The 24,674-nt window shown below is 56.3% G+C and overlaps 1 protein-coding gene across 1 annotated transcript in view; it reads left to right on the forward strand.

Moving 5' to 3' along the window:
• Positions 1–708: 708 nt before the first annotated feature.
• DTX4 (deltex E3 ubiquitin ligase 4) overlaps positions 709–24,674 on the forward strand; it is a 31,226-nt gene continuing 7,260 nt past the window's right edge. Inside the window, exons 1-8 of the mRNA XM_074998128.1 lie at positions 709–1,496; positions 9,050–9,782; positions 14,443–14,504; positions 15,030–15,191; positions 15,613–15,674; positions 16,317–16,469; positions 20,840–21,001; positions 24,250–24,339. Coding sequence (XP_074854229.1) covers positions 1,289–1,496; positions 9,050–9,782; positions 14,443–14,504; positions 15,030–15,191; positions 15,613–15,674; positions 16,317–16,469; positions 20,840–21,001; positions 24,250–24,339 — 1,632 coding nt within the window. The 5' untranslated portion in view covers positions 709–1,288. The remainder of the gene's footprint in view (positions 1,497–9,049; positions 9,783–14,442; positions 14,505–15,029; positions 15,192–15,612; positions 15,675–16,316; positions 16,470–20,839; positions 21,002–24,249; positions 24,340–24,674) is intronic.

Consider the following 24,674-nt stretch of genomic DNA (forward strand, 5'->3'; position numbering starts at 1 on the left):
TTGGGGGGCTGCAGGTCGGGAGTGAGAGGCACCAGCAGGCTCCAAGGGGCAGAGGTGGGGGTGCAGGGCTGGGATACTGAGGGGCTGCAGGTTGGGCTTGTGGAACAGAGTTGAGGTGCATGGCTGGGACATGGGGGGCTGCAGTTTGGGGTTGTGGAGCACAGTTGGGGGGCTGTGGGTTGGGATTGAGGGGCACCAGCACACTCCAAGGGGCAGAGGTGGGGGTGCAGGGCTGGAAGATTGGGGGGCTGGAGGTTGGAGTTGCAAGACAGAGTGAGGTGTGCAGGCCAGGGATATTGGGGTTGTGCGACAGAGCTGGGGTACAAGGCTGGGATACCGGGGGCAGAAGGTTGGGACTGGGGGTGCAGAGGGCTGTGGAAGGGAAAGGGTATTATGCCAGCTATGCGGGGGAGAGATGTATGGTAGGAATCTCCCCCCCCCACCCCAATGGTTTAACCCCCAGGTGAAATTCCCCGTTTGGGGGTAAGATGGCTCGCTCCAATCGTGCAGCTGCTGCCAAGTTCCGGCTCGTGGCCGGTAGGTGGCGCCGCGGCGCGCGGGGGGCGGGGCCGGGGCCGGGCATGAGGTAATGTGGGGAGAGAGGGGAGGGGGGCAGCTGGCGCGAGGGCGCTCGAGACGCTGCGCTCCCGAGAGCTCGCACGGCTGCGGCTCGCACTCCCCGGCTGCAGCCTGGAGCGACGCAGGGACGTTGTCTGGGGACGGTGCAATAGGCAGGAGGGGAGGAAGCAGCCGGGCCGTGCAATGGGACATCGCTCGCAGGCTCTGCAAAGGGGACGTCGCGCTGGGTGACCGCTTGCATTTCCCTGCCTGCGTCCGGGGAAACCCGCAGTCCTTTAAAAGGAGACAGGAGAGCAACAGGGAGGTGGAGCCGCTGCTCATCCCGTGCAAAGGGGGGAGAAAGGGGGAGGGAAAAGGGGAAAAAAAAACTAGAGCATGAAATTTCCAGAAGGGCGTGTTGCAGAGAGACGCAGCAGCGGGAGACGGAGGAGCTGCAACTGGTGTAACTAAGCCCCCCCCAACCCCCATTAGCTTCCCTCCGGAGCGAGCTAATCCCCGTCTCGGGCGCCCATTGCAGAGCAGCGCCCCGTGTGTGCAATGAGCGGGTGCTGCAAGGGGACGCCGGGGGGGCACGTTGCAGGGAGGGGGAAGTGAAAGCGAGCAGCTCCCCCCGCCCCCCCCCCCCCCAAAAAAAAGCAGCCCCGAGATCCCCGCCGATTTGTTGCAAAGGTCGCGGACCGATGCGGCGCTGAGCCCGGCCGGCGGAGCCATGCTGCTGGCCTCGGCCGTGGTGGTGTGGGAATGGCTGAACGAGCACGGCCGCTGGAGACCTTACAGCCCGGCCGTGAGCCACCACATCGAGGCGGTGATCCGGGCCGGGCCGCGGGCGGGCAGCGTGGTGCTGGGCCAGGCGGACCGGCGGCTGGCGCCCTACCTGCTGGACCTGCACTCCATGCACCAGTTCCGCCAGGACACCGGTGAGTGGGGCGAGGGGGAAGGGACCGGCCTGGCCTAGCCTGGCCTGGATCGGATCGCTCCGGGGCTAGGGAGCCCGTCCCGGATTGCCCTGTCTCGGGTTGTTCTGTCTTCTTGCTGCCCTGTAGGGCCCTGCTCCATATCACGCTGTATCGACTGGATTGAGAGGCACTGGGAGGGCTGGGCAAGCAGCGCCTGGGGGTTGGGATTGAGGGACACATGCAGAGCTGAGGGAACCCAGGGCTGGGATAGAGGAGTGGGGACATGGGTAGGGCTGGGGTGGCAGGGGGTTGGGATTGAGGGCTACAGGCAGAGCCGGGGGGCTGGTTCCCCACATGTGTCAGGCTGGTGACCGTGTTGCTTTCAGGCGTAGACTGAGAGGCTGGTGTGCCCAGCCCAGCTGCGCCTGAGCTCCCCACATCTGGCAATGGGAAGGACGGGGTGCGTGGGTGTTTCCGAGAACAGGAAAATACCCAGGAAAACCGCCCAGACCCTGGCTTGCCTGGAAATCCCTGGGCGCCTGTGAGCTCACACCGGGCTGGGGATTCCCCGGCTCATCCCTAGAGGAGCGGGGAAGAGGCTGCAGGTGGGGCAGCTCCCCCAGGGTGCCAGGTGGGGAGGGCCGACCGTGCCCAACCTGGCACCTCTCTGTGCACCTGGGAGGGCGTGGTGGAGCCAGAGTCGGAGGGGGCTGGGACCGGAGGGCGGAGAGGTGGCAGCGTGGGGTGTGTCAGGGGCACAAGGACGGGGTTAGGCGGGAGGACAAGTTGGGGCTGGCGAGGACCCCAGCTGGGCTGGGCTGGGCTGGGCTGGGCAGACTCTGGAGCTCCCTGCTTTGTAATGAAGTGGGGAAGGGCTGCCTCTTGGGTGAAGCTGTGCTGTGGGTGGGGGGAAGGGCAGACAACTGGGGCTGGGGCCGCCGTGGGGCCAGGAGGGCTCCTTGGCCAGCCCCTGGGCTTGGTGACCCATCGACGCAAGGGGTGATGCTGGCTGTGGGGCAGCGCCAGAGACATCGGTAGCAGTGGGTGTGTGTGGTGGGACATGACGCCCCTCTCCCCGGCTGCTCCCAGGAGAGCCTGGGGCTGTTCCCGCTGCAGGCACCTCTCCCCCGGCAGCATGCGGCTCAGCCCTCCCCGACCCCTCCCGCTGGACTTGCTTGGGCTGGGGTCTTCTGAAATGCACCCACTCAGTGAGCTGGTCGCCGTAGAGACAGCCACGTTGTCAGTCCAGGTTCATTGGGCCAGGTACCCTCGTGGGGACTGTCCATAATACACTCCCCCCAGGTGCAATGGCCAGAGATCCATTGCCCACTGCCCAGACGGGTGCCAGGGTGAGCTGGGGATGGGGGGAGAGGGTGGGATGACCCTAAGTGGGGTGCCTGGGATACCTGGGGGTCGGGTGACCCAGGGGGTGGGCAGCCCTTCTGGACGGACGGACGGACGGGGACGCACACACGCACACACACTGAGAAGCTACAGGTGCCAGTGGTTGTCTCTCTCACTCTCTCACACACACCAGTGGTTGGGGCCCCTGGAGGTGACTGCACCCATCTGTGGCTCCCTTTCCCTAGTGGCAAGGGAGGCCACTGGGGCGGGTGCTCCTGGCACAGAGTTACACCCACCCCGCTCCCAGCCCTGAGATCTCCCCTGGTGTGATGGTGGGGCGGGAAAGCATCATTTTGTACAGGCCTGAGCTGCAGAGAGCCTCCCCAACCCCCAGTTTGGAGGGATGGGGAGTCGGTCTCCAAAGGAGGGGGTGGGAGCTCCCAGTGGGGACCCCCTCTTTCCTGTTCTGTCTGAGGGGCAGGCAGGGTGTGTTGGTGAGATAGGGGCTCTGATGTTGGGAGAGGGGTGGGGCAGCTAGCTGCCCCCCCTTCCTTCCCCCCCCCAGGCCACAGAGCTGAATGGGGAATTGTTCTGCCTCTGGCTGGCTTGCTCTGAATGTTGTTATTTTGGGTCATTAAGGCGCTCTGATGTGGGGGGGGTCACGACCCCAGCTGGGTCTTGAATAGCTATTGTCCCTCTTGAATGGGAAAGCCAGCCGCCCGGCTCTGGCTGGGGGTGGGCAGGATGGGGGCTTTCTGGCGCTGGCCCTGCCAGATGCTGAATGCCAATGCTGGCTCCTTCCCCGGCTCATCGGGGATTAGAATAAATTACAGAGCTGGGGATTTGTAACCCACTTTCTACTGTTTGGAGCCTGATTTCTCGCCCCACCCTACACTGAGCTCCCTCAGCAAACCCCCCTTTTGTCCCCCACCCAGCTCATTGTGTGGCCTTTCTCCAGGAGGGGCAGTTGATCTTTATTTTTTTTATACTGAAGACTCAAATGAGTAATTGACTGGTGAATTCTGTCCTGATGGGAGCAGTTAACCTCCTGTGTCCTGCCTCGCTAATGTGCATCATTAATAGAATCCTAGAATCCGAGAGCTGGAAGGAACCTGAGTAGGTCATCCAGTCCAGCCCCCTGCCTAAAGCAGGATCAACCCCAACTAAATCATCCCAGCCAGGACATTGTCAAACCGGTACTTAAAAACCTCCAGGGATGGAGATTCCACCAGCTCTGTTGGTAACACATTCCGGTGCTTTAATAATCTAGCATGACCTCCCAAGGAGAGTAATAAAGTGCTGGAGCTGGCAAAATTTGGGGGGGGCTGTACCCCAAAATCATGGCACTTTATATGGGAGTAACGGTTCCTCTTTGAGGAGAGGTAAAAGCTGTAGCAATATGTGTAACCCGTGCGAGGGGTTGTAGTGATCTAAGTGTGTGGGTGGAATCGCACCAGAATAATAGCAGCAGAACCAAACTGCTAAGCAGACCAGCTCTGACTTCATGTCGGGTCCCGGTTTTTGTCCCTGAAATTAGCAGGGTCCCCCACTCTACCTGATGTAAACCGAACCGACCGAAACGTCAGTTATGTTCCTATGAAAAAGCCCCCTTTCGGTGTGTGTAAGAATACGTTTTGTGAGATGTAAAAACTTTATTAATTGGTGCATAAATGGGAATACACAGACATAAAAACAGTAACACAGTCTAACATTTGTAATGAGGTGGGTGAGTCTGGGACCCCGATAGTCAGTCATGCCCCCTTAAGAAATTTCCCGCCCCGCCCCGAGGGGACCTGCCCCCATTCTGGGCACCCTGCTTTGCAGCATGCTTACCTGCATTATTACGAAGGTTGATGGGTAATTAATCTCCAGTTGTCAGGTTTAGCCTTTCTTTGCTCACGTGATGAGCTGCAAAATTGAGGGTTTTCTATTTTGCTTCCCCTTTTGCAGTGTCTGGGTGTCACACAGGCTCTCATATTTATCCCACCCGTGTGTGTCTCTCCAATTTACTGATGCGGTGTTGAGGCCCAAAGAAATAATGGACGTGCCCAAGAACATGCAGGAAGTCGGTGCCGGAGCAGGGAAGGCATCCTAAATCCCACACTGGAGCCCTAACCACTGGGCTCTCCTGCTGCAATGGGATTTCTAATAAGCATCTGTCATTAGAACTGATTGGTGAAGTTTATGGCTGGGGTTTTTCTTAAGCCTCTAGAAGCTTATTTGGGGGGTTCCCAGATCTCACGCAGAGCTGGATCTGGCAGCTCCCCGTTTGTTTGGTGCAAGAGTGACTGGATGCAGCCTGGCATGTAGGGCTACAACAGTTATTTTTTCTTTTCCGCAAGAGGTTCGATCCTGCAGTGTCAAAGTCCATGGTTTGTGCTGCTGACTTCAGAAGCAGCAGCACTGGGGGCAGAGGGGAGACGCAGTGGAGACATTATGTGCCATGGATGTGTCTCTCCCTGAGATCTCATGCTCTCAGAATAAGCCAAGCAGGGTTTTAAACCACAGTAGTGTTGGAGCTGGCGAGACCCACAAACTGGGCAGCAGTAGTAGTAGGCATCCTTCAGTCTGCATAGACTACGGAACTGGGCAGCACTGGAAGGAATAATGTCCAGACGTCCCCCATAGGATACTGGATCAGAACCGTGTCATTTTATAATCCATTGTCTAGAATGGATTCTTTGCAAGGTCTGTAGTCAGAGCCATGCTGTCTAGCTTGTGTTGCCTGTAACAATTTTTTTTAGGTCTGTCAAGCAATTAAAACAATTAATTGTGCAATTAATCATTGTCGTAAACCATCAAAGGACAGCACTATCGCCCATAACTCTTGTTTCCCCCGGAGATTATCTGAACAAGAAGTAGGACTGAGTGGATTTATAGGCTCCTGCATTGTAGCTAATTTAGCTATGACTAATCAGCAAAGAGATCCTGGGGTTATCACGGATCGTTCTCTAAAAACATCCCTGCAGCGTGCAGCGGCACTCAGAAAAGCAAACAAGATGTTAGGAATTATTAAAAAAGGGATAGAAAATAAGACTATTTTACTGCTGCTTTATAAAACTACGGTACGCCCACATCTTGGCTACTGCATACAGATGTGATCTCCTCACGTTAAAAAAGATATTTTGGCATTAGAAAAGGTTCAGAAAAGGGCGACTAAAATGACGAGGGGTTTGGAATGGGTCACATATGAGGAGAGGTTGAAGAGACTGGGACTTTTTAGAAAAGAGACTAAGGTGGGATGTGGTAGAGGTATGTAAAATCATGAGGAGGGTGAATAAAGAGAAGTTATTTACTTGTTCCCATAGTATAAGAACTAGAGGACACCAAGTGAAACTAATGGGCAGCAGGCTTAAAACTGATAAAAGAAAGTTCTTTTTCACACGGCACACAGTCAACCTGTGGAACTCCTCGCCAGAGGAGGCTGTGAAGGCTCGGACTATAAAGAGAGCTCAAAGAAGAGCTAGGTAAATTCATGGAGGTTAGGTCCATAAAAGGCTATTAGCCAGGGGGTAGCAATGGTGTCCCTGGCCTCTGTTTGTCAGAGGCTGGAGATGGATGGCAGGAGACAAGTCACTTGATCATTTTCTTTGGTCCACCCCTCTCTGGGGCACCTGGCACTGGCCACTGTCAGCAGACGGGACGCTGGGCTTGATGGACCTTTGGTCTGACCCAATAATGGCCATTCTCATGTTGTGTTTTTGGGGGTAGTTATGTAATAAACAAAGAAATCTACACGTGCAAGTTATGCTTTCACAATAAAGATTACACTACTGTACGTGTTTGAGGGGAACTGGGAAAAATACCATTGTTGGCTTGTAATTTTTCCAGTGCAAATATTTGTAATAAAAAAGACAGGTTGCACCTGTCTAATCTGGCATATCCATGGTCCAGCATGATTTTAGTTAGCCAGACAACCAGTTATCTAGGGTGTGGCCAAATTTCCCATGGTCCCGTAGCATTCGTGGCTCTCTGTGTTTTGTGCCGTTATTCAGCTCTAATTTACCCCTAAATATCTTCTAAGAGTCCAATACTCAGTGGAAGTGTTGGTAATGCTGCTAGACAATATTGACCTGTTGTGGTTCGGCAAATTCTCTGGTTGAGCACCGGTCAGGTCCCAAGAGTGCCACACTGGAGAGAGGTTCAAGCTGTAATATAAAGTGAGCCCTTTGTGCAACTTGTACTATATTGTAATTGAAATCAATTTTAAAATAAAAGTAAAAACAGGTAGCTCGGGAAGTTCCATTTAATCATTTTAAATGTTCGCCGAGCTTAACAATGTTTAGTTACAAACGTTCTGTTACTAAACGAAGTAACGTCGTCAGTGCTGTTGAGGTTACTTGGTTTAGTAATGAAACATTCGTAATTAAAAATTGTTAAACTCGGCGAACATTTTAAATGATTAAATGAAATCAATTTATTTGACAATGTGGTAGAACATCCAAAAATATTGAAATGTATTTCAGTAGTCAGTCTTAATTTTAGCGGTGTGATTAAAGACGCATTTAATTGCGATTAACTCAAAAATTAATCACAATTGTAAAAAATGTTTCATGTTGAGTTAGTTACACTTAATGGACAGCCTAATTTTTTGTGTGAGTGGTACGAAATGTTTCTTTAAAAAAACAAAACACCAGACATGCATCCCTCCCTTTACCCCTCCGCCTACAGCCCAGAAATAGTGATGCTCAGCATACCTGTGGCTTAACTTCTATAAAAGGTAGCTACTTCTGGGACTCACTTAGCTGGCCTGGTGCGGGGTGGTACAGACAGTGCCAAGCTGCGGTCAAGTCTGATTCAACCGATACCATTGCTGCCAACATCATTTGGAAACGGTGATGTTTGGAGAAAGAAAGATCAGGCTACGTTTTCTACCCTGTTGACTACACGATATCTGTATCTATAATCTCCACATCAGCAGCCCTAGCAGATACCAAGGAGGTGGGGCCAGAGTGGAGGCTATTTGTGGAACTCTTGAATGTAAATTTTCTGCCTTTTACAGAGTTTTAACAGAATTAGTGTTGGTAGCCAACAAAGGTCTCCATTCCACCTGAGCCCCTCGGCCGCACTTCTAAGTCCCGTTGGTGTGACTTAAATTGGTTTAGTTGTATGAGTGCAACATGGGCGTGGACTTTATTTGCAAATCTGTGGATGGAAGGACACACTGCTACCAGCTGGATTAAGGCTGGCTCCATGCACCTCTCAGCAGCATAGCTGTGCTGGTAAAAGCCCCGGAGTAGATGAGATTACACTGGTAAAGAAACAAAACCCAGTCCTTTGGCTGGTTTGACCTGCTTTGTTCATGAGTGCGTATGAACTCAACTAGCGAACCCTTCCCTTTCTGACAGGGAGGGTAGTGAACCACTGAGCAAGGCTCGCAGGGGGATTCTCCAGCGGCACCAATCTTCAAAATCATCATGTGTTTATCAAAAGCTCTGCTCCGGGAATTGTTTCTGGGCGAGTGGCGTTAGACGGGAGGTCAGACAAGAAGCTCCCAGCAGACCTGTCGGGCCTTGGACTCTAGGACTCTAGTGTAGATGAGGCCTGATGGATGAGAGGCCACAGGTGCGGGTGTGCCAATGGGTAAAGTGATACAAGAACAGCCCTTTCCCTTAAGCGGATGTGACGTTTTCCATAATGCAAGAAACGGTCTCTGCCCGCGTTCTCTCTTCATCATTTCCATTGACGTGCGGAATAGATTTTATGTGCACCAAGGCAGCGTTAAATGTGCACCACCCGTAGGAATGCGCAGCCTACCTGGAGCGGCATTGGAATTTCTCCTGAGCGGCCGCACAGGCACACAGCTTACAGGGAACACTGGCGCATGCTCCTAAACGCTCATCAGTTTCAACTGCAGTCTAAGTCTCTGGCATCTTGCTTTGAGTTGGTGTTGTTTGCATCTCCCGGCTTCTACCCCCACCTGTGCCGTGGAGGGTATGAGTCGGTGTTCCCTGTAAGCTGTGCACCTGTGCGATCGCTCAGGAGAGAGTCCGGTGCCGCCCGGATGTTTAGTAGAGCCCCCATAGCTGAGCTGGTGTTTCTATGGGTGGTGCACATTTGTGCCTGCCTGGGCTCACATAACAATATTTATTCTGCACATGGATAGAAAAGATGAGAAGGCATATCAGTGTGGGTCCCTTGCCTTGTACCCCTTCTGTGCAGAGGGAGGCATACGCACAGCCTGGTCCCCACAGGCTCTGATCACCTCTGTTCCTCCCTGCTCTATACAGGCACCATCCGCCCAGTGCGGCGCAGTTACTATGACCCCTCCTCGGCGCCGGGCAAGGGCGTGGTGTGGGAGTGGGAGAACGACAGCGGCTCCTGGACGCCCTACGACATGGAGGTAGGCATCACCATCCAGCACGCCTACGAGAAGCAGCACCCCTGGATCGACCTCACCTCCATTGGCTTCTGCTACGTCATCGACTTCAGCACCATGGGCCAGATCAACCGGCAGACCCAGCGCAAGCGCCGCATCCGCCGCCGCCTCGACCTGGTCTACCCACTGGTCACCGGCACCCTGCCCAAGTCCCAGTCGTGGCCGGCCAGCCCAGGGTTGGCCAGCTCCCCCCAGGTTCCTCCTTGCACCTGCCCCCAGTGCCTTCTGGTCATGAGCGTCAAGGCAGCTGTCACAGCTGGGGCCTCCGGCGGGACCGGCGCTGTGGCCCCCCAGCAGCAGCAGCAGCAGCAGCGTAAAGCCCCCTCCCTGCCCAGCAGCTCCAAGCCCCCAGTCCCAGCCCCTGGCCTCAAGGCCCTGGACGCCCCAGCCACCGCACGTGGCTCGCAGAAGACCTTGGCCACCCAGGTGAGCCAGAGGCAGGCGGCCAGCACGCCAGCCCTGAGCTTGGCTGCCAGCCCGCCCGCCGCCAATGGGAAAGCCACGTGCGCCAGCCTCGGCACCCTGAACCGCGCCCACCTGCAGCGCCTGGCCATCGCCCAGTCCCGTGTGCTGATCGCCTCTGGGTGAGTGAGCGGCTGCATCAGCTCCCCCGGGGGAGTTCTTAACGAATCGGTTTGGGAAGGGGGCAGGGGTCGTTCCAGGTCCTGGGTGCCCACGTCCCCAGAGGCCAGCCCTCCAGTCAGCACTGCCGCTAATGTTTTCCGTCCGCCAGCGGAATGAATTTTGTGCTCCAGCCGTGTGCGGATGCGTACCACCCTATAAACACACGCTGCCGGCTGCAGGCGCTCTGCCAGTCAGCTGGGCAGGGCTGACTGTCTCCTGGGCAGCCACCCCAGCTCTCAGCTGACAGGAAACGCCGCCTCCCATTGCTGTCCCAACTGGCTCCATTACCCATGTCACTGATCCTTGGCTAAGAGGCCAAATGCCCCGTTGGCAGCACTGAACGGGGAAGCTCGCCCTGGGGTGACCTCTCCAGTACTCGCTCCGCCCAGCTGGTCCTTTAGCTGTGTTCAGGAAACAGGAGCCTCCCCCAGGGGCCCTGCCGTTTGCTTCTGGTGCCCTGCGCCCTTGGCCTGGTCTCTGGGCGTACTTCTGCCACAGTAGGACAGGTTGGTCCCTGGCAGCTGCCTGTCTGGAACCGTGCGTCCGCTGCGTCGATTTCACCCGGGGCCTTGGCTTTCCTTCTGGCTTTGCTGCTGTTTCGAAGGCAGGCCTTTGGCAAACCCAGCCGTGGGATGGGAGGCAGCGTGGTGGGGGAAAGCAAACAGCGGAGGCAAAGCAAATAGTAGAGTCCCGTGGTCAGTCCTCAGCCCGGGAGAAGGCGAATGGAAGGGTGGAGTTTCTGTACTCGGCTGCATGTGTTTATCCGGGATCTGGGAAGGGGCGTGGACAGCACAATGTGCCTCAGACGCAAAGATGTTTTGGAGGGTAGCCGGGTTGGTCTGTAGCTTCACAAAGAAAACTGAGCAGTCCCGGAGCACCTTCAAGACTGAGGAAGATCCTTTCCCATGAAAGCTCGTTCCCTAATAAACAAAGTTGAGTCTTGAAGGTGCTACCGGGCTGCTTGCGGGTGTGTTTTGTTTGTAAAGATACTACGGTGAGTTAGGACCAGAGAGGGCTCCGAGGAACTTCAGGGAGACCTGGACAAGCCAGGGGAACGGGCAACGTGATCGCTGAAGTTCAACGCGCATTCCGTCGCCTTTATTGCGGCGGAAACGTAAACTGCTCGGGCGCCGCGGCTGTGACTGCCTCGGCTCAGGAATAGGTTGTCATGGTCGGTAGCTCCCTGGTGACTCTGCTCGCTGTGCAGCTGCGCTAGGAGGGAGAGGAAAGGGAAGTCAAATAACAGCGCCTCAGTCAGTGGGGTGGCCTCGCCTGGATGCCACCGGCAGGGCCTGTTGTCCCGGTCTGTGGAAGGGTGTGATAGGATTAGAGGGCTTTGGGGAAGGGTGGTGAGATTGAAAAAGATCGGGATTGCTGCCTTAGAGAGGAGATGGGTGAGAGGGTTCATGAGGGGACTCTGTAAAATCCCAGGTAGCCTAGAGACAGGAGATCAGCTCCTCTCCCTGAATCGTAACTTAAGAGCAAGGCAGAGTCGGTGAGGTGGTGGGAGGGGGAAGTTCAGAAACGATGGAAGGAAATGCTTTTCCGTACGCTTTTTCATTCTCCGGGGAACTCACTGCCGCAGGATGTTGTTGAGACCAACGACCTAGCAAGGCTCAAAAAGGGACTGGACGTTTCCCTTGCTCTTAAGAATAGCCAGAGTTGTAACGGTGATATTAAGCCTTCTGCTGCAGGGATAAAGCCGGTCTCTAGTAGGGATTGGAGCCTTGTGGGGGGGAGATTATTCCTCACCTGCTCCTGGGGGGGCTCATAGAATCTTTTGCAGCAGCTAATGCCAACCACTGTCAGAAGTAGGAGACGGAGCTGGGTGGAACTAGCAGTTCCCCTGTGAGTCAGTCCCAGCCAAGGGGTGCAGGGTGCGTTTACACCAGCTAAGGGTGGTCCGGACCCCAGCAGCCAGCCACACCCTTCCAGCCCTTACGACCTGGGCGTTTCACTCATGACCGGCCAGGGGGTTTTAGCTACAGACAATGGAGGAAACACCAAGGCCCTGATCCCCACCGGCGTAACTCGCCTGATGCTCCTGGGGAGTCACTGAGCCGGATCCCCAGCCTTCGCTCCATTGACTTCACCTTCTGACTTACGCCCGCTGAGGATCGGACCCAGAATCTTCATGGTGGCTGTTTTGTGCCGTACAGATTTGGAGGGAACAAACCTCTGGGGGGAGGAAAGCGCCTCAGGAAGAAATAAAGCCGCTTGTGACTGGAGCCCCCGCTACGGCCCCTCTCTGCCCCCCTCAACAAATACCAGAGACCTCTTTAACCGTAAAATCGGGGAGGCCCCCCGACCCCCTTTTGAATCTGAATGAGGCTCTGGGACATTCTTTCACCCAGCCCAGCGGTGGGAGGGGGGCCTGCATCAAAGGGCCCATAGAAAGTTTTTCACCCTCCTGTCCGAGGAGGAAAACCTCTCGCCCCCTCCCCAGAAATCCCCTTTCTTGGCCCTTTAATTAGCGTGGTTCTCGCCTTTGTCTGGCGTCGCCGTCGGCCTTCTGTCGCCGTTCGCCCCGGGCCTGTGACCCCACGGGGGAACTTTCCCATGGAGGAGCAGGGGAGGGGAGGGCCACGGGAACAAAGGGGACTGTGAATAGTTGGCAGACTCTGGCCGGGTTTCTAAAGACCGAGAGAAAAGGAGTGGGAGGGGGCACGTCTCTAGACGGGAGGATTTGCGAGCTAGGCCTCGGTCTGTCGCTACAGCAACCGTTGGCCAGCTCAGAAGGTGCCCGGTTCTGGCTCGCCCTCCTCTGTTGCCGGGGTGCTGCCCCCAGGAATGAAATGGATCCTCCCGGCATCCCCCAACACCCGTACCCCAGCCCTGCCAGGAAATGGCACGTTCTGGCTTGGCCGGGCACACTGGGCCCTGGCGTTGTGCCCCCTGGCCCCTTTTGTCTCACCCGGGAGCTGTCTCCTATTCCCCGGCCGCTTGGCACTTCCCGGGCTGCTGAATGGGACGCCGGATCCTCCCCCGGTGCAAAATACGGGGGTGTTGTTTCGCTATCAGCATCCTCCGCTTTGCCCTCAGAGGTGCAAATATTGGTGGAGAAGGAGGGCAAAGTGTGAATGAATAAGACGGACACCAGTAAGAAATGGGGGCGTTGTGAGAGGGCAACACACACCCAGCCCGCAGCCTCCCCTGACTCCTAGGTCTGCCGTTTCCCAGGCGCAGCGTGGTTGGCTGTAGAGCAGGGCTCTTCCCCTGGGTTTTCCGTGGTGACAAGTATCGGAGGGGTCGCTGGGTTGGTCCCTGTCCGCAAAAAAAACGAGAAGTCGGACGAAGCGGGTCTTTGCCCACGAAAGCTGATGCTCCAAAGTATCTGTTCGTCTATAAGGCGTCACAGGACTTCTCGCTGTTTTTGCCGCCTGGGCGTTTCCCCACAGCTGGGTGCAGCCTCTGCCTCTCTGCAGTGCCGTCTCGGGCGGTGCGGTCGTTGGGTTCAGCCCGAGATCGTGCACGGTTGAGTCCCAGCGCCGGGATCCGGGCCAGAGCAGCGCTGCCCTCTGTGGGGAAGTGGGGGCAGCCCTAGCAGCGAGCTCTTGGATGGCGCCTCGGTGATGTGTGTATCAAAATCCCGTCACCTCGCTTGCTGTCGTGCTGCAGCGGCACCTGGCCTTGCTCAGCTGCCACCACCGTGGCTTTCTGCAGGACAGCTAGCAGGGCTGTGCAGCTTCATTCCCCAGGAAGCTGAGCGCTGGGGCGGCTACCTGGGAGAGATTAAAATGCCGCCCAGGTGATGCGCAGAGCACCCACAGTTTCTGTGGGTGGTGCGCATCTGCACAGCCCTCCGTGCACGAAACAAAATTTATTCCACTCGCAAACGACCGTTTTCGAGGGAACCTTCCTGTGCACTCTCTGGGCGGAACTGGAGCTGTGTGCTGCTGACGGGCTGCCACAGAGGCGTGTGAAGTAGGCGGAGCCGTAGCCTGAGGGGTGTTTTAGACCAGGCACAGAGGGTTAGCGCATTTGTCCTCCAGACCGTGAACTCTTCGGGACCAGACCTTGTGGGGCCCAGAGATTGGTTCCAGCATCTCGCCCTCGCTCCCCTCAGCCTATGGCCGTCCCTGGGGGTTGTATTTCCAGATCGAGTGACTCCCCTGTGTTCCTGCCCAGCCTGGCTGCACGCTGGCCCCTCCTGGACCGGGTTGTCCCACGTGGCGTGGGAACGGCAGGATGTTAGCCGCCTGCAAAACCTGCTGGTCTGGTTGGGTCCCCTCAACCATGACGGCTTCTGCAAGGTGCAGCTTGGGGTGGCTCTGGGCCGCCCAGCGACTCAGGGCTGGGCACAAGTCATCCTGGGAAGAGGAGGAACATGTCACCCATGTGCCTTGGCTGAGTCAGCCCCTTTCTCCGGCTGTGCGGTGGGTTGGTCTCTTGTGAATGTGCTGCTGAACCTTCCTCAGCTTGGGGGGGTCCACCCACCTTCCTGCACCCTCCCTGTTTGGGGGGTTCCTCACTCTCCCCCCGCTCTCCAGCCAGGGCTCTGGGGACAGGGGCGGGTGGCCTCAGATGGGGCGGGGGGCCTCTGGAGACTGGTGGGTCAATCAGCGGGGCAGGGGCTGACCCCACCCTGACTTCTGACCTTCCTCCTCCCCTTCCCCTCAGAGTTCCCACCGTCCCCGTCAAGAACCTCAACGGCTCCAGCCCCGTCAACCCCGCCCTAGCAGGTGAGGGAGCTGACCAGGAAGGCAGGGTAGGGGGGAGCCTAGCGTGACTGAGCAAGCGATGCTGTGGGGAAGTGGGGGGCAGACGTCTGGTGTGGGTGTCAGGAGTGGGCTGGGAGTAGGGGATTGGGCGGGGGGGCCGTTCCGGTCTGGAGGAGTCTGTCCCCCAGAGGAATGGGGACGGAGCGAGTGTGGCCCTGTTGTAAGGGGTGGGGGTCCCTGTTGGTGTTGGGGGGGTTGGAGGTTACCCTCCGAGGGCGGGATGGGCCCATGCAGCACAAGAGGGCAGTTGTGGGCTGTGGTGTAGGGGTGGATGAGGTCAGGGTGTTGGCTCTAAGGGTGGTGGGCTGGTGGCACCTTTGGGTTTTAGTGGGGGCACCAGTGGCTGGGGCGAGGGAGGTTCAAGGGGCAGCCATGGGCCTTGTCGAAGGGCGGGGGGCTTTGGGCCACTGGCCAGAACGGACTGGGGGCTGTCGGGGTTTCCCTGGAGCTGACTTTTCAGGGCCTTTCCCCATATCTCTCCTCCAGGGATCACTGGGATCCTCATGAGCGCGGCAGGGCTGCCAGTCTGCCTCACCCGCCCCCCCAAGCTCGTTTTGCACCCACCGCCCGTCAGCAAGAGCGAGATCAAGTCCGTCCCGGGCGTGGCCAACACCTGCCGCAAGACCACCAAGAAGCAGGCCAAGAAAGGTGAGCGCGAGCCTGGACCGGGGTTCCCGCCAGTTTTTTCTCCCCCTCCATGGGTGGAATAAATTTTGTGCACGCCCAGGTATGTGCGGATGTGCACCACCCACATACACCCAGGCTGCTGGCTGGGAGTGCTCTGCTAATCAGCTGGACGGTGTCTGACTCTCGTGGGGAGCCACCCCAGCGCTCGGCTTACAGGGGACACTGCTTCTTACCCCATGGCTCCGAGCATGGTGTCCCCCCCACCCACCAATGGGGAGAGCCCCTGTCACTCTCCAGGGAGACCCCTGTCCCGTGTGGTGCCATTCACCCCCACCTTGCTGCTTAGTTTCCCCTCCGTCCAGGACTCCCTCCCCCTTCCCCACGGTGCTTCATGTCTCTCCAGCCGCCTTCCGGGCAGCGTAACTCTCGCTCCCTGCCCCAGGTAAAACCCCGGAGGAGGTTCTGAAGAAGTACTTGCAGAAGGTGCGTCACCCTCCAGACGAGGTGAGTGAGGCAGGGTGCGTCCGTCTGTCCAGCTTGGGCTCGGCCCCCCAAAACCCGTATGTCTGCATTGCCGTAGCGCTCAGGCTGTGCGAGGCGCCCGGGGGAGCTGTGCAGGCGGCCGAAGGCAGCGCTCTCTCCCTGCTCCCTTCCCACCCCTGGCCGACCTCTGCCAGTGAAATCGGATCGCACAGCCAGCTGCAGCTGCCAGCTGGGGGACCTTGTCCTGCAAACCCCCCCTCTTGGGGCACGAGTGGGGACAGGTTGCTCGTGCTGTGAGGAGGGGTTTGCCTGTGGTGGGGAGGCATTTGGGGCGTTGCCTCTGCTCTCTGCCGGCGCCTCTTCGGGGGGGCGGATCGTAGCGTTAGGCTGATGCCGCTGGAGCTCACGTCTTCTCTTTCCCCACTGCCGGCGGGCCCTGGCCCTACCCTGGTGACCGGGCTTGGACTCCTCACCTCCCGTTCCCCACTGAATCTGTCCCTGACAGCAGCTGGTCCTGCCCGGTGAGCCCAGGGCTGAGGCCTCTGCAGTTCATCTCTCCCCCAGCATGGCTCGTGCACATTGGCCAGCCTGCTCAGTCCCTGCCCGGCTTCGGCCCAGGACCCTCCATCGGACTCGATTGTCTCCTCTCGCGCCTCTCCGCAGGACTGCACCATCTGCATGGAGCGCCTCTCCACCCCGTCAGGCTACAAGGGGCCCCAGCCCGCCGTCAAGCCCGACCTAGTGGGGAAGTTGTCCAAGTGCGGCCACATCTACCACCTCCACTGCCTGGTCGCCATGTACAACAACGGCAACAAGGTACCGTGTGGGGGGCCCCGGGACCGGCGGCGTGCCGCTCCACCAGCTGCCACCAGGGGGCCCTGGCGAGCACAGAACGTTCCCTGGGGTTGGACGCTCAGCCAATCAGACTCCTTGCCTGGGACCAAATCCTCCTTCCTGATAGGCTTGTAAGATCCCAGTGTTCTGACTTCCAGTTCCTCGGTGTCTCTCATTGGCCATGTGGGACAAGCGCAATGTTCCTGCTTATGTTTTTTTTTCTTTTTCCATCCCTGTGCGCAATGAGTTTTTTGTTCTGTGTACTGAGTCAGAGGTAGATGTGCACCACCCGGAAAAACACAAACTCGCTATGGGCCGTGTACTGACCAGCTGGGCTGCATTTGAATCTCTCCTGGGCGGCCACCCCAGCACTCGGCTTACAGGGAACACCGGTCAGAGGGCTTTGCATGGTCTCTGTAAACATCAGCGAGTCAAGTTGAAACCATTCTCAGAATGGCCCTTTCTCTGCCCCCAAAAGGCCTCTTCCAGTCTCTTCCCAGAAAGCATCAGTGGATTTTTTACAGAGCTCTCTAATGCTTTTACCCTGTTTCATTAAGGCACTCTTCTGTGTTGCAAAGATAATCAGCCTGTCATGTGCTGGGCTGGAGACAAGACTTAGAGATACAGAAGGAGAATCACAAAATTGGTGCTGATTTTGCAGATATGGTTGGAAAATTCCCCTACCTCCTCCGCTGGAGAGCTTTTGAGTTTTCAGTACAAAGCTATAAAATATATATATATATATACACGTGCAATATCTTGACCACAAGTCAAAACATTTCCATTTGGAAAGTACACTGCAGTGCCTTGTGGGAGTTACTCTGCGAGTGCTTTGTAAGGTCGGGCTCCATGGCTGGACTACGACTCCCTTAGTGCTTTGGGGTCTCCTTGGCTTGGTTCAGAGGCAGTTGTCTGTACTGGTGGATGCGCCCCATGCCTAATGGGAGACAGTCTGGTGAGGAGCACGAAATTGCTGAACTGTAACTGCAGACAGGCACCATAGCAGCAGTTCAGAATTCAGATATTTTGCTTTTATACAACTGAACGTCTAGTTTTGATGGAAAACTTTGAGCCAGGCTTCCTGGTGTTTTTTGCAAGCCTTAGCAAGTCACATCCCTGCTGTGTGCCTCAGGTTCCCCTGTGTACAAAAGGACATAGCTGTGAGTAGAGCTGGATGAGAGATGGACGTTTGTGTCTCTTTGGTGATGGGTTCTGTAAAAACCCATTGTCTGAGTCGAGCCAAATTTGAAAATTCAGAAAAAAAATGTGCCTCACTGAAGTTCTGTTTGGGTCAAATGAAATGTTTTGGCAATGCCTAAGTTCTGTTTCTGGTCTGGAGCGTTGGTTCTCAACCAGCAGGTACGTATGCATGGGAATACTTGGTGATTTTTCCAGGGGTACATCACCTCATCTAGATATCAGCCCCTGGGCAAATCAGTTATTTTTAAATTTAATTAATAAGAAATAAAACATTAATTAAAATGAACAGGCAACATTAAAATCACTAACAAAGCCAGCGCAAATTAGAATGTCGTACAATGACTTGTTTATGTTAGACATTGATGTACAGGTACAGTATTTTCAATTCTAGTTGATTTATTTTGTAATTCTACTAGAAGATTTACCTGGCATTGCTCAGGTACTTACCTCAAATAGAATCCCAGGGCTGGAAGGGACCTCAGGAAGTCATTGAGTCCAGCCCCCTGCTTCAAGCAGGATCAACCCCAACTAAGTCATCCCAGACAGGAACTTGTTAAGCTGGGACTTAAAAAGCTCCAGGGATGGAGAACGCTCCACTTCTCCACGCAATGCATTCCAGTGCTTCGCCACCCTCTTGGTGCAGTAGGGGTTCATAATATCCAACCTACTCCTCTCCTTCTGTAACTTCAGACCATTGCCCCTTGTGCTGTCATGTGTCACCACTGAGAACAGTTTCTCTCCATCCTTTTTAGAGCTCCCCTTCAGGAAGTTGAAAGCTGCTATCAAATGGCCGCTCAGTCTTCTCTGCAGTAGACCAAGTGTTTTTTTTATTTTTGTTTTATCTTTTTTCTGTTTGCATCGTTGCTCTGGGGTGGGGCAGGGGACAAGGGGTTCAGTTTGCAGGCTGTCCAAGGGAAAGAGGACAACCCCAGTCCTCTCTCATGCAGCCACTGAGAACCAGGTGAGACATGCTTGTCCCTGACCACTGCAGTGGGCACAGCAGGGTGCATGTCCCTCCAGCTGAAGGACAGACAGACACACAAACAAACTCTGTGGAATGTGTAGCAGATAGTTATCCCTTTCTCCACCCCTGCCCCATTGCAGGCTGGGTGGGTTGTAACTGTCCATGTGCCAGTCTTTGTCCCCTTGCTGCCCCCTTGTGGTCATTCTGCAGTGGTACTGCCCCTCTTGCCAGGCCCCTCCCTTTCCATTTTATGAGAAACAGTCAGATTCCAGGCACATCCCATTGTCCTGGCACAACCAAACCCTCACCTGGCTTGAAGCTGGTGCCAAATTGGGTGGCCCTTGCTCTTACCTTTTAGGAGGAGTTTTGGAACAAGCTAGCTCACGGACCGACAGACAGACACACACAAGCTACGTCTACACGTGAATGCTACATCGAAATAGCTTATTTCGATGTCACTACATCGAAATAAGCTATTTCGATGAATAGCGTCTACACGTCCTCCAGGGCTGGCAACGTCGACGTTCAACGTTGACATTGGGCAGCACTACATCGAAGTAGGTGCTGCAGGGGAGCGTCTACACACCAAAGCGGCCCACATCGAAATAAGGGTGCCAGGAACAGTTGCAGACAGGGTCACAGGGCGGACTCAACAGCAGGCCGCTCCCTTAAAGGGCCCCTCCCAGACACACTTGCACTAAACAGCACAAGATTCACAGAGCCGACAACTGGTTGCAGACCCTGTGCATGCAGCATGGATCCCCAGCTGCAGCAGCAGCAGCCAGAAGCCCTGGGCTAAGGGCTGCTGCACACGGTGACCATAGAGCCCCGCAGGGGCTGGAGAGAGCATCTCTCAACCCCTCAGCTGATGGCCGCCATGGCGGACCCCACTATTTCGATGTTGCGGGACGCGGATCAGCTACACATGCCCTACTTCGATGTTCAGCGTCAAAGCAGGGCGCTATTCCCATCCCCTCATGAGGATAGCGACTTCGACGTCTCGCCGCCTTATGTCGATTTCAACTTCGAAATAGCGCCCGCCGCTTGTAGACGTGGCGGGCGCTATTTCGAAGTTGGCGCCGCCACTTCGAAGTAGCCGGCACGTGTAGACGCGGCTAAAGATGATAAAAATGAGGAAATCAGCGATAGTTAAGGACTAACGTGCGATGACACTTTTGTATTCTTAGGTCTGACTTTGTAAGCAAGTGGTTCTTAAGAGAAGGGACACTCGGGCGGGGGTGGAGGATACACAAGACCAATCAGATTCCTGAAAGGAGACGGGGTAGTGAGGGAAATTTGAGCACCACCAGTCTGGAGTCACCAAATGGCTGGGGAAGGAGATACAGATGGGAGACATGAATTCGTTACCACCCCCACACTCACCTGATGTGAAGGGATTAGACATTGGGGCACTTACCTTAGTAAGGACAGTCTTCTGCAGGGCACCCTGTCAGCTGAACGCTGAGGCGGCTGCCCAGGAGCAGGTCAAGTGCCGCCCAGCTGAGTGCCCACAGCCGGCAGCCTGCGTTTCTGTGGGTGGTGCACATCCGCACATGTCTCGGTGCACGTCACAAAATTTGTTCCACCCTGGCTGGAGGAAATTAGAGGAAACGCCAGCCCTGAGGAATGGGCGCTGGGGCAGGTCTGTGTTTCTGAAAGCAGTTCACGCAGCTGATTGCTGGTCCGTGCGTGTTTTGGAAGAAGATGCATTCGAGCTAGAGGGACATCAAAAGCGTAGCTCTTCCAACCCCACGCACAGTAGTTTGATCTGAAATTTTCTGAAGAATCCAACTTTTGGTATTGATCTTTTGGGGTTTGTTTCCACTGATTAGAAAGTGAGGGAAAGGCACGAGGAGGAGAAGCGTGAAACTCAGAATGAAACTTTTGGTTTTTATTTAAATGCTGGCAAGGAGGAGGGGCAGAGGTTGTTTTGTCAAAAGAAGAACAGAGCAAATTCTGTGAAGGTTTTTGAAAGAAACCAAGACGGTTTCAGTCTCAATCAAAAATCCCACCCCCCTTAAAAAAAAATCTTCCAAATTATTTCCCAGTAACGGTGTGCGGGAGTGTCCGTCGCGTGACGTTGCGGGGTTGGAGGAATGTCAGTCTGACGACAGTGGAGGCGAAGGGTGAAGCTCTCCTGATCTGACGTGGTTTCTCTCTCTCTCCTTTTTCCCTTCCTGGCTCTCAGGACGGCAGCTTGCAGTGCCCAACCTGCAAAACCATCTATGGGGTGAAGACAGGGACCCAGCCCCCTGGGAAGATGGAATATCACCTCATCCCCCACTCGCTGCCTGGGCACCCCGACTGTAAAACCATTCGGATCATCTACAACATCCCGCCAGGGGTCCAGGTGAGAACCTGGTGCTACAGGAGGCCAGGGTGTGTGTGGTGCTTCCTGGAGTTACCTGGGGTTGGGAGACACCTCGCAACCACCGGCGTTGCGTGTGAGGGAACGTTGCTTGTGCCTGCCCCGGTAGTGCGCACAATCCTCTCCAGGCCCTGCTCCCCCGTCTCTCAGCGGTATAGCGAGAGGCGCACTCCCGCCCTCTGAGCATCTGTCTCCCTGGACGTTCAGCCTCCACTCGGCAGGACCCACTTAATTCAGTTTGGCTGCTGTGGCCCAGCTCACCGGTGTCATCTCCAGTCACGGCTCGGCGTAACTCACAGCACTGAGACAAGAGTGGTGTGAGCACAGGCCAGGGCTTATGTAACAAGGCGTAGAAACGGCCATATTGGGCCACACCAAAGGTCCATCTAGCCCCCTGTCCTGTCTTCCAACGGAGGCTAATGCCAGGTGCCCCAGAGAGAGAGAACCCAACAGGGCATCGTCAGCTGATTCGACCCCAGTTGCCCATTCCCAGCCCTGCTGAGCGGAGGCTAGGGGCACCATCCCTGCCCAGTAGCCATTGATGGACGGGTCCTTCGTGAACTTACCTAGCTCTCTGTTGAACCCTGTTAAAGTTCTGGCCATCACGTCATCCTCTGGCGAGGAGTTCCGCAGGTTAACTGCGTATTGTGTGAAGAAATACTTCATTTTGTTTGTTTTAAACCTTCTGCCTATCCGTTTCATTTGGTGAGCCCTCGTTCTTGGGTTACGTGAAGGGATAAATAACGTTTTTAATAACTTTCTCCCATGACCATCATGATTTTATAGATCTCTGTCCTCTCGGTCTTCTCTTTACCAAGGTGAAAAGTCCTCTCTTCCCACAGTAAACTCTGTTCTAACCGGTGTTCAGATAACCAGACTTCTCAGTTAACTGGCATCTGTGAGCGGCCGGCGGCTTTTCCCCTCTCCCACCCAGAGCGCTTCGCGGCACGGCACCTGCCCAGAAAGGCCCGAGGCACGGCCACATGTGAGGTGCCCAGAGCAGCTCCCCACATGGCACAGTGCCCTGTCAGAGCTACTCGCGGTGCAGCCGGGCACCAGCTGCCCAGAGCGGATCCCTGTTCCTTGCCCCGCCCCAGGCATATGGGAACATCCGTCAACCTCCTGGACCCGGGGCTGCCAGCTGTGAAGGAGTTTACTGTATTGTGGCAGGGTCAGTCTCATTCCTGGGCCCCAGGTCCTCCTTTCAGTCCTCTGGCCCCACCATGGGACCCCCGGTACCCTTGCTTGGGGCAGGAGCCGGTCTGGGGGGAACCCAGCCCCCACCCACTCCGGCCCAGGGACCCTGGATGGCCGCTCCCAGCGAGGGCTGACTCCCTTCGCCCTGCAGCTCCTCTCCCCGGGCCACTTCCCCAGACTATTCCCCCGGTACCTCCTTCTGCTAGTGGCAGCAAGTCCCCTCCTTGTTTGGCTCCTCCGGCTGAGCAGTTCCTCACAGTCGCTGGTGGAGCTCCGGGCCCCCCTGGATTGGGGCAGTCCAGCCCCCCCGGGTCACTGAGGCTTCTCTCCTCTTTGTGGTCTCTGGTGTTCCTCTATGTCTCCTGCCCTCTCCTCACTCACCTCCCAAACTCTCCTGAATCCCCCTCCCCTTGCCCTGCATGGAGAAGGGCTTAGAAAGGGAGTCCCGAGTGGGATCAGCTGGTCCTAACTGAGTTAGCACCACCTGCTCCTCGTCCGCTCCCACTTCCATTGTCAGCTCCCTCTCCGCTCTGGTTTTACTCCTGTCTTTGCGTCTCCTGGCCCCACCCTGCCACAGCGCTCTCTCCTTGTACGGAAGCTGTTCCATCTCCCTCAGTGGCTTTCTTGTCTCTTTCTGTACCTTTCCCGGCTCCGGTCCAGGCGCAGAGGTTCAGTTGATAGCAAGGAGAAATTTGGGAAGCCAAAGGGTGCTGATAAAGTAACAATCCTAAGCTGGGTTCTGAAAGCCAGGCTGACTCAACTGAAGCCCCCAGCAAGGCCCTTGCAGGGTTTTTCAGCCAATTCTGGCTGGGAGCCTTTTTCTCTGATGTAGGTCACGCCGTTGTCCTCGGGGTGCTGCCGCACACCCAGCTCTACCCCGTCAGTCTGACTTCGGTACTTGTCAACAGGATCCCTTCCTGCTGTTTCGTTTCTTCCTGTGTATTTCCTCGCTGGGGTTAGTGTGTTGGCTATCCTAGATCTGTATTGTGAAAAGCCAACAGGCCACGCCTGGGCAGAGAGGTTCAGCTTGGCCTGGAAGGTAGTGGTCTGAGGCAGTCCCCTCCTGTTTACCTGCCTTTGCTCACCCACCCTGAGAACATAATTCCCAGCGTATGGGCCCAGCTCCTCCTGTCGGTATGTGCGATTCAGAGGGATCGTGGTGAGCGGTGGGCTCCAGGCGCTGGGTAGCGACCCCCTGTGCCTCCCTTTGGTGAATTATTAGCCAGATACTGACTGCGGGGAAGCTTATAAAGCCCTGGGCACCCCTGTGCCCTCTGCCATTGGCCTCTTGAGATCCCAGGAGCCCAGCACGTGGGTGTGGAGGGTGTCTGCATTGATCCATGTAGCTGTCCTGGTGCGGCCACCGAGAGAGCCCTGCGATAGCTCCACACCCCAAGGGCAGTCGGCGGTTGTGAGCCAGTACCCGAAGGCACAATCCCTCTTGTGCACGTGAGGGCGCATGCGTTAGAACCATGGTCCCTGGACGCTGAGTGCTGGGGCGGCCGCCCAGGAGAGAATCAGGTGCTGCCTGGCTAATTAACCAAGGCCAGCAGCCTGTTTCTGCTGGTGGTGCCCATAAAAAAACTCACTCCATACACACGTGACACTGACAGACCCGAGTTGCCGGCACTGGGAATAGAACCTGCAATCACAGGGTTTAAAGTCCTGCGCTCTGCCACATGAGCTAAAGGCCAGCTGGCTTTGAGTGGAGGCTGTAGAGCAGAGACTTCACTCACCCCAGATGAGCTCTCAGAACTGCTGGGTACGACACAGATGGAAAATATGAGCAGGACTGTCGATTAGAGCCCTAGAACTGGGCAGCTGTGTGGGGAGTTGGAGGGGGCAGCGTGTCTCTGCAGGGCTCCGGTCCCCCCTCACTCTGCACGTGGTAGATCCAGCAGTGGGCAGTGGGAGGCGCTGGAAGGATACTGCGGCTGGGTAGCCCTTCGGCCAGGAGAGCTGCAGTGACTCGCGGAGCTTATGCGTCCGCTCCACAGCCCAGGAATACCATTTCTCTCTTGCCCTCTGCACAGGGACCAGAGCACCCCAGCCCTGGGAAAAGCTTCACGGCCCGCGGCTTCCCTCGACACTGTTACCTCCCGGACAGCGAGAAGGGCCGAAAGGTGAGGACACTCGGCCAAACCACCCAGCCCTCCCTCCTGTCGCTGGTTCCTTAGGGCAGCATCGGGGGAAGCGAGCTTTGCTCCAGAGAGGGACGACAGCCAGAGGACGAGCCATGCCACCCTAAGCCCCCAGATGGGAAGTGTTCTCCAGCCCCAGACAGGGGAGAGAGCATCCCGGCAGAGTGGGGCTGGGAGACAGCGCTTTGGTAGAACCTCCCCACTGAAGGAGCCTACGAGAGGGGGAAATCGGGCAGAGAGGGTATGGCTGGAGGACGAGCCTAGGAGTCTGCACATGACCTGCGAGAAGAGGCTAAGGGATCTGGGCTTATTTAGTT

This window comes from Carettochelys insculpta, chromosome 6, assembly GCF_033958435.1.
Source record: "Carettochelys insculpta isolate YL-2023 chromosome 6, ASM3395843v1, whole genome shotgun sequence".
Lineage (NCBI taxonomy): Eukaryota > Metazoa > Chordata > Testudines > Carettochelyidae > Carettochelys > Carettochelys insculpta.